Raw genomic sequence first — 8,606 nt, forward strand, 5'->3', positions numbered from 1 at the left:
ATGGCCCCAAAAAGGCCGAGAGTTTCAGAGTACCAATATTATACTAATGATGATGAAGAGATGTTGTCGTCGTCGTCACGGTGGATTTGTGAGACTGTGAAAGGTTGTCATGTGTTTAAGGTCGAAGGATATTCTCTAGCAAAGGGAATAGGAGTTGGCGAATACATGACTAGTGCCGTATTCAGTGTTGGTGGCCACGACTGGGCTGTAGTTTTCTATCCAGATGGACTTACTGAAGCTGTACAGGATTACATAGCCGTGTACCTGAAGTTAGTAAGCCCTGGAGAAGTCAGGGCAACGTTTGAATTTAAATTACTAGACCAAACCGAAAAAGGGAAACATGGTGTTCATTACTATACTAGATCTCCAAAAACTTTTACCGATATCTGGTATGTACATGTTTTCCGATTCCTACGTTTGTTGGAATTATATTGAATCCTTAGCTTTTTCATGAGTAATTCAAGATGTTTCTAAGCTAGGATCGTACGTAGACTAGTAATTTCCTCCTTGCTTTACAAAGGCTCTTTGCACAAACGATTATAGCTACAGCAAGTTACCCGATTCAATGTCACCATCTTCTTCTCAATAAATAAATAACTCAAATCCAAACTTTAGAAATAGTGATGCCAATAAATTTCAGGTATGCGCCGGTGTCAAAATTTACAATTAGACTTAGTTGTTCTGCTTGCACTATAGTTTCTTTCAAAAATTGGTATTATGTTATACTAACAGTAATTTGAAACCTTTGAATTAGTGGAGAAGGAGATATTCTGGACTGCCATCTCTTTTTACTTATTTACTACCTATTTCGTTGATAAATATTTGTAAATAACTCTTTTACCGTGACTGACCTAGTGCATAAATGGCATTTCTATATGAATTAGTTTCAGGGGATGGCCAGAATACATGAAGAGGTCGAAGTTGGAGACCTCAAGCTATCTCAGGGATGATTGTCTTAGCATTCATTGTACGGTCGGAGTATGGCAAACTCGTGTTGAGGAGGAGAAACATTATGTTATTCCCGTACCTCCATCAGATATGAATCAGAAACTCAAGAGTTTGCTGGAATCTGAAATTGGTTCTGACATTACTATTCAAGTTGGCAATGAATTCTTCAAAGCCCATAAGTCGATTCTAGCAGCTCGATCTCCTGTATTTAGAGCTATGTTTTTTGGACTAGCGGGTAATCCAAACATGGAAATAGTAGCCATTGAAGATGTTGATCCCTTTGTTTTTAAGGTAAGGCTTTTACAATTCATATATTAGATTCATAAGTAAACTCCTGCTAACTTAAACTTACATGATGTGTTGCAGGCCATGTTGTTATTTTTGTACTCAGATGAATTTCCTAAAGCACGTGATCTTTCTGATCCAGATTTTGTTTGCACTTCAACTACGATTACACAATATCTGTTAGCTGCAGCAGATCGTTTTGATCTTGCTCGATTGAAACTCATGTGTGAGGCAAAGTTGTGTGAAGATATAACTATAAATAATGTGGCAACAGCACTGATTCTGGCAGACCAATACCAATGTTTGCAACTGAAAACTGCCTGCCTAAACTTTGCAGCGAAACCGGAAAATGCCGGAGGTAAGTGTTACATTTAGACCTCCAGAAAGTAATTAGTTAGCTATATGTTTTATGAAGAGTACCAAGTTTGTCTGTCCAGTTTTGGGCTAAACATATATTTTTCTTACCCATTAAATGTTTTACTTGTAGATGTTATGAAGTCCGATGGGTTTGCAGATTTGGCAAAGAGTTCTCCCACGCTATTGATTGATCTGTTCAAGACTAGTGCGGTGCTAAATAAAAACTGAAGCCTACTACATTGTATGAAAGGAGTGTCGAAAACAACAACAGCAACACCAACTGCAGGCTGATCGTCCTACACCAAAAATTAAATGTTTTAAAGATGTTTTCCTTGAAATTTTTACTCGTCATTAATTTCTGGTCTCATACTCTAATGAGTGTTTTTGTCTTACAAAATTGTTTCTGAACCTTCAAGCTTCTGTGCCAAACTTACGTAGACCAATGCACATAACCATTTTTCCACCGTAGTATATGAGATATTTCTGATATAACTAATGGGTTTATAAGTTGCAGTCGACTTTGATTGAAATTTAGATGGTTTTGAGGTTGTTCATTAGCTAAGAGTAACTCGCGGAACTAGTAAGGTCTAAGGAGAATCACTTTCATAAAAAGAAAAAAAATCAGAGGGAACTTAACAAGAAAATTGTAAGATCCCTCAATTTACTCGGTAAGTCGGTTTTCGAGGTGAGTTAGACCCATGAACTTCAATAGTAATAGTATGGATCTCGAGAAGGTAATTAATAAATAAGCAACAATGGCCATGAATTACAAACTAGACCAACGGTATATTTTATCATTTATTAAGCACACCACGATCTTTACAAGAGATTAATGTTGCAGGATTCACACCCTCATAAACGAAATGCAAAAAACTACTAAATTCCTTTCAAACTCCAAAACCATGAGAACATATTTGAGCGGTCAGTTAATAATTCTTGGACTGCGACATAGTCATTAGACTCAACTTTAGCGTTGTATTCACCGGACTTGGTGGGTTAGATGAGGAACCCGGGTTTTCCTCAATCTAAATTCCTTGAGATGGTCTTTATTAAGCCTGGTACTTTTTCTTGCAGGGTAAGAATCTAATGTTTATGTCGGTGTGGATCATATAAGCATTCTGAGATGAGAATGTGGTCACTTGTAACTCGATGATACCTTGCTTATTTTATAAACAGGTTACAGGTGCCGAGATGGGCAGTAAAGCCCTTTCCTTGAGTCGAGATGGCTTTGATGAACACGGACTTTCTCTGTGCATAGACGCTATGCAATTCATTCGGCAAAAGAATGAAAAAATAATCTTTAATGCACACCCATGATTGTCGCATAAAACAGAAACGGAAACAATTGTAATTTGAATTGGTGATGGCGACATAGTGAGTATATTTATGGCAAAGATATGCTAAAATATTATTCTTAAACAGAGCTTAAATATAGATAATTTTAACCTAACCCTAAGCTTGCATAAACAATATGGGAGTTCATTGCCTATCATCAATTATCTTATCACTTCTAGTTCTTTCTATTGCAGCAGTTTCCGTCTTTGCGGTCGACGTCGTGCAGATTAACAAAATCTGCAATCTGCGAACATGAACAAGACTCCGAGTTCTGCTTTCAGACTCTGATTGGAGATCCAGGAACTGCAGCAGCAGATATCGATGGGCTTATGCTTATAACGATTTCATTAACGCTTGAAAAAGTTCATGATATTTCCAACAACATTACCTTTCTGCGACATACCGTCACGGATTCTGTAGTGAAAGAACGGTTAATTTCCTGTCAAGAGAACTATGTTAATGCACAATTCTGGTTTCAAAGAGCGTATTGGGGTTGCAAAATCGTATTATGATATTTTCTATTTGTTAAGAAAAGGATGGTTTGAGGCTAGTGTTTGTGAGAATGGGTTTAAATTTGAACCTGTTCGAACATCACCTTTAACACCGAGTTATGATCTGTTGCTCAAACATGTCGAACTTACGTATGCTATCATCCAACATATCACCAGCCCAAGCAGCAAGTTTACGAGAGATGGATCTATTCAAACCGTTACCTGCAGATCTCAACTGATGATCCCGATGCTAATATCATCATAATGATTTTCTTGTCTTTTAAGTAGCAGTACTTGTTAACTTTATGTGTAACCCAAGTAGTGTCTGTTTTTCAATTTTATATGCATTGTTAGTTGATACTTGATTCAATTAATATAGATCAGTTGTTTTTTAACTTTTTTAGAATTGTAGAAGATTAAAATTCTAAAATATTTTGATACAAACTATTTCCATGACAAACAAACTCGCCCAAGCAGAGCAGCACGACGCAACTATCCAGAGATATCAAATGTTAGCCTCTAACCTAGCAGAATCGGCAGTCTAGGTGACCTGAAACCTGGATGGACTGGATTCAGAGACGGCAGCTTTTGCTACCTTGCATCTGTTGTTGTACTAGTTTTTAAACATGTGCAAACTTGTTAGGCGCGCACTCCCGTTACGATTTTCAGTGAGAAGCGCAAATTGGCGGTGCGGTTCTCACTGAGATTCTTAGGGCTTTGCATGTGCACAATTAATCGGAAATATCATGTGAATGAAATTTTTCGTATCCTTGACTGCAGTCTCCTAGCACATGAATTTTTTTTACTCCATGATTCCATGTGTCTGCTTACACAGGCACTCTACATAAAAAATTGAAGTAAAATCTGATGTAGGATTTTGTTTGATGGAACTAAAAAATTTCAGTCTCCATAGCACCAATTCTACAAAAACCACCTTCCAGCTCCAAAATCCAAAATTATTTTTGCAGCTCTCGTATTCTACATAAGCTAATGCAAGAACACGTGATTCAAATAAGAAGCCCAGTAGCACATAAGTATCAAGAGCAAAGCAATCAGTTGACCACAAAAGTAAAATGGTGAAGTTGCCAATGCACCATAACAATTATACTGATATAAATTAAGAATCTGCACACATGAATATTTAATAAAGAGGAAAAACTAATATACAGAAGCATCAAATCTGAAATTCAAAGAAAATTGATGGGTGGTGTTTTAAATTCCTGACAGAAATTCGAATTACAAAATTGTTCAGACAAACTTTGATATATCCAACTCTGTAAACTTATAAACAAACAAATTCACCGAAGTAGAACTCAGTTACTATGACCGTGACTTACCAATTAGACAAGGTCTATTCATCTACCAAGCAAACTAACACGATCTTTCTGGATGCCCTGTATGAGGTTAATATCAAAGAGTTCACACCTGGGTGGCATCTCCATCTCGTAAAAAGGATTTTTTAAAACGTAGTCTGTGTACAGTTCATAGATGATCCTTAATAGAGTGTCCATGTGTTGTGTCCCTGGTTCACATACGACGAAGAATTTTGTCCCTGCAAAGCAAATCAACGGTTCAATTCCTAAAACAAGTAAAATAAAGAATTTTGATGCTTCGTCGCAGAAAATATGTTCTTCCATACAGAAAGAGAGTACAAGGTGTATAGCCTAACAAGTAACATCAATGTCTTCAGTGAAAACAATGCAGAACATGTAAATCTTGGTTCACCTTCATTCAAACAATAAAAAGTTCGCCTCAACGTCAGAGAGGCGAAATCCAAAGATGCAGCACTCCAGAGTCCACACATAAGATTGACTTAGCAATACTAACAAATGGCAGCAAACCGTGTTACAGGAATTAGTGAGAGATTAAAATCGCAAGATTTGAATATATTTTCTACCATTGCTATGCATAGCGAAAGGAAAATGATGGCTCTACTCTTTTCAATTACATCTCCAGATTTTGTCTAGTTCTTTTTAACTCTTAAAAGGTTAAAATTTTATTCGAAAGGAAAAAAGAAATACAAGATGAGAGGTGCCTAAGCGCAAAAAGAGAACGCAGAAAGCCGACTCAACACACACGAGAACAACGAACTTACCAACAAGTGCAAGCCTAACTGCAGACTAATCGATCCTATAGTTTCTTCTTGGGTACGGGGGTTCTTTTCCCTCTACCCAAATCCTCATTGCTAGGACCCAAATCCTTGATTGGTTTCGAGGAATGGAAATTATCTACAATGCCTCCACGGATTTTCTTAACTCCAGCTTCTTTACCTCCACGAGGAAGACCAAGCTATGAACTGAACGTCATAAGTTTCTCCATGTTTTGTTCTTTAGTCATTGGTTTCCATCGAGAAACTTCCTCAACTGATTTTACCTTTGCGACATCCATGACATCATTGTCTGTCTCATATTCAGACTATTCATTAGAATCTTCACATGTATCTACTCCAGGGTCTTCAATTCGTTCTTGAGAAAATTACAAGTTTTGTGCCTGGTAGCATCTTCTGAATCACTAATTGTAATACCACCACCATTAGTTTCTGACTCCAGGATGTTGAAAGGGTTCAAGTGACAAATAGGTATATCATTAGGCCTTCCCCCCTTTCTACCAGAGTTTTTTGATCTTCTAGTATACCACTTCTTAGCTGAATTGGGAGATACCATTTCCAGTACACCTTCACCGCCCAATTCATTCTCATTTGGCAGCACAATGGAAGCACTAGCTGACCCCGCGAGTTCGGATTAAATTCTATTTGTTATTGGCAACGTGCTGTTAGCATCTGCGCCATCACCTAAATCCACTCTGTCATGTTCTAAAATTTGCAACATAGAGTCTATATCCACTTGTACAGTCTTCCCAATATCATCCACGACTGCCTTTTTCACTTTAGGTACCCGAATATTCTTAAAAGTGCTACTTGCAGAAACATCAGGACATTTGCCATTCAAATGGCCGAAGGTTGAGCATGATAAGCATCTTGGATGTTTCCAAGAGTACTCCACAGGTACTTGAAACTCTCTCCCATCAAAAGATACTGGGATAAAATCAGGGTAATAAAAATCTATATCTATTTCAACACATACCCTTGCAGATTTTGTCTATTTGATGTCATTATCTCATACAAATCCCAGATAGAATCCAATAATTTCTTATACACATACATATCCCTGGTTCCTACAGTCAATTATAGACGTAGCAATAAAATGTTTCAAAGACGGATCCTTTTTCGACGATCAATTTCAAGTCACAAAGTTATCAGCACAGTTCTGTCATCTAATATATAACTCCAAACCAAATTCGAGAATTCTATGAGATCTCTAAAAATTAGGAAACTAGTACTCCTGGGGATTGATGTTCAATATTAAACCCTGACATTGCCAGAAATGGGAAGGGTTTGTTCATATGAGAACTGTTTTTTATACCCGTAAATGATTAACCAAAACTATCTAGTGCCTTTTCCTTTTTCCTTGTATCACTGCCACTGGTGTTTAGACGGGGTAGGCCAGCAACTATTTTCCTTAACGATCAGCTTCTGTTTCCCACCATTAAAGTGATAAGGCACAATGTCTGTTTCACATGATTTTGTTGCACATAAACTAAACCCGAAATTCAAAACTGGAGCTACTTCAAAGTTTGGCTCAGAACGGTGATTTTGATTCAAGTCATAATTTTGTCAGGACAGTTCCACACAAGGGCATTACATAACCTAATCCAATTTTGGCAAATTTATCGAATTTCTAAAGAAAAATGGAAAATATTATTCCTGGATATTGCCAATAAAATTGAAACAAGTAAATTAAAGGGTTTGTTCATATGACAAGTGTTTTTTTTATTTATACCTGTGAGTGATTAAAAACAATGAAGATCAAAAGTATCGGCTTCAAGAAGTTCAATTCCTTGACAACCTAAAACTGGTGATAATTGTTGTGAGATTGCATGCATTGAATGCCATAAACTTGCTAATCTCAAACTATCATTTGTATCAAACATCTTCTCTTGGGCTTAAAGCCTCGAACCACTGTGTGAAATGCCATATGGGTAATGTGGATTACCCAAATTCAGTTCGGGTAATACCCGGTTAGTCTAGTCTCGAAAAGACCCGTTTTACTAGTGTTCCCCGACCCTTCTACTGATCCCAGTAACACAAAGTTACCTAGACTGTTCACCTTGTTTATGCGGAATGTTAATTGCCAGGGGTCTATCAAACTTCATAAGTTTTAGCGAACTCCATGACCCTGCTAAAGGATATTTGGTGAACGATATTTGTGTGATCAGAGTTGAGGTTACTTGTTAGGTTGTCCCAAATGATAAATGATGAGGGTGCCACGAACCAAGGCATAAGTCTGCAGAATCAAAGAAGAAAGGCAATAGCTGCTCGTTGTCTATGTATTTAGTAATTCTCTTCCATTAAACGTGTGGTTGTCATTCAACCAGGTTTTATGGAGATGCCCAACCTCTTCCCAAATGCCTTTACACTTTAACCTGGGAAGGGCCTAGCTCTAATGATAATTTTCTAAGAAATCTAGGGACCGCTAATGATTAGCCGTTCTATGGTAAAAAAAAAATGATAACCCATAAACCGTTCATCTTATAACGGAAAACGGTCACCCATTGCCGTTATATTTAATTTGACCAGTCGAACTCAATTGAACCGGCTCGTCATTGTCCGTTTTCAAATTTAGCCTCAAATCATCTAGAAAACTCGACCGCAGTTCATTTCTTCTTCCCCATTTTATTCCTTTCTTCACAAAGATAATCAGCTTCCTTATGATTATATTAATATACTTACTCGAACTTCGTATGAGAATGATGCATGTTTCAAGTTGACATAAAACAGAATTGTAACAAACGTTTAGATTTCATTATTGATTAGGTTGAATCTATGTTTTACTGATTTTTTATTCTTCCATTATCATTTCCGGTAATATTTTCAAAATTTTGAAAACACGGTTCCAAAACTCGGTTGATTGATTTTCTTCTCCAAAGATCATGACTCGATTTGTTTCTAAACTCCATGCTTTCACAACCCCGATGATAGGCTTTGAAAAGGTCTAAAAATTATCCCCGGCCAAAAACTTGGTGGGCCCGGAGATATGTATAAAATTAAGCGCAGAAAAACGCGGGCCTACAGTAATACCGCAAGTGCACGGTCGTCGGTTGTAGCTCGTGCAAGTACGGGTCGATCCACAG

The 8,606-nt window shown here is 37.4% G+C and overlaps 1 protein-coding gene across 1 annotated transcript; it reads left to right on the forward strand.

Moving 5' to 3' along the window:
- Positions 1-3,437, forward strand: LOC113341277 (BTB/POZ and MATH domain-containing protein 3-like). The gene is made up of 5 exons (XM_026586214.1): positions 1-389; positions 891-1,239; positions 1,315-1,591; positions 1,721-1,800; positions 3,120-3,437. Exons 1-5 carry the CDS (start codon positions 1-3, stop codon positions 3,435-3,437), a joined length of 1,413 nt encoding a protein of 470 aa, XP_026441999.1.
- Positions 3,438-8,606: the final 5,169 nt, after the last annotated feature.

The sequence above is a fragment of the Papaver somniferum genome, unplaced genomic scaffold (genome assembly GCF_003573695.1).
Source record: "Papaver somniferum cultivar HN1 unplaced genomic scaffold, ASM357369v1 unplaced-scaffold_2868, whole genome shotgun sequence".
Taxonomy (NCBI): Eukaryota; Viridiplantae; Streptophyta; class Magnoliopsida; order Ranunculales; family Papaveraceae; genus Papaver; species Papaver somniferum.

Coding starts and splice junctions, on each gene's coding strand:
- LOC113341277 (XM_026586214.1), top strand. CDS start 1: ATGGCCCCAAAAAGGCCGAGAGTTTCAGAGTACCAATATTATACTAAT. Junction 390..890: donor AAAACTTTTACCGATATCTG/GTATGTACATGT, acceptor AATTAGTTTCAG/GGGATGGCCAGAATACATGA. Junction 1,801..3,119: donor ATCTGTTCAAGACTAGTGCG/GTGCTAAATAAA, acceptor TTTCTATTGCAG/CAGTTTCCGTCTTTGCGGTC.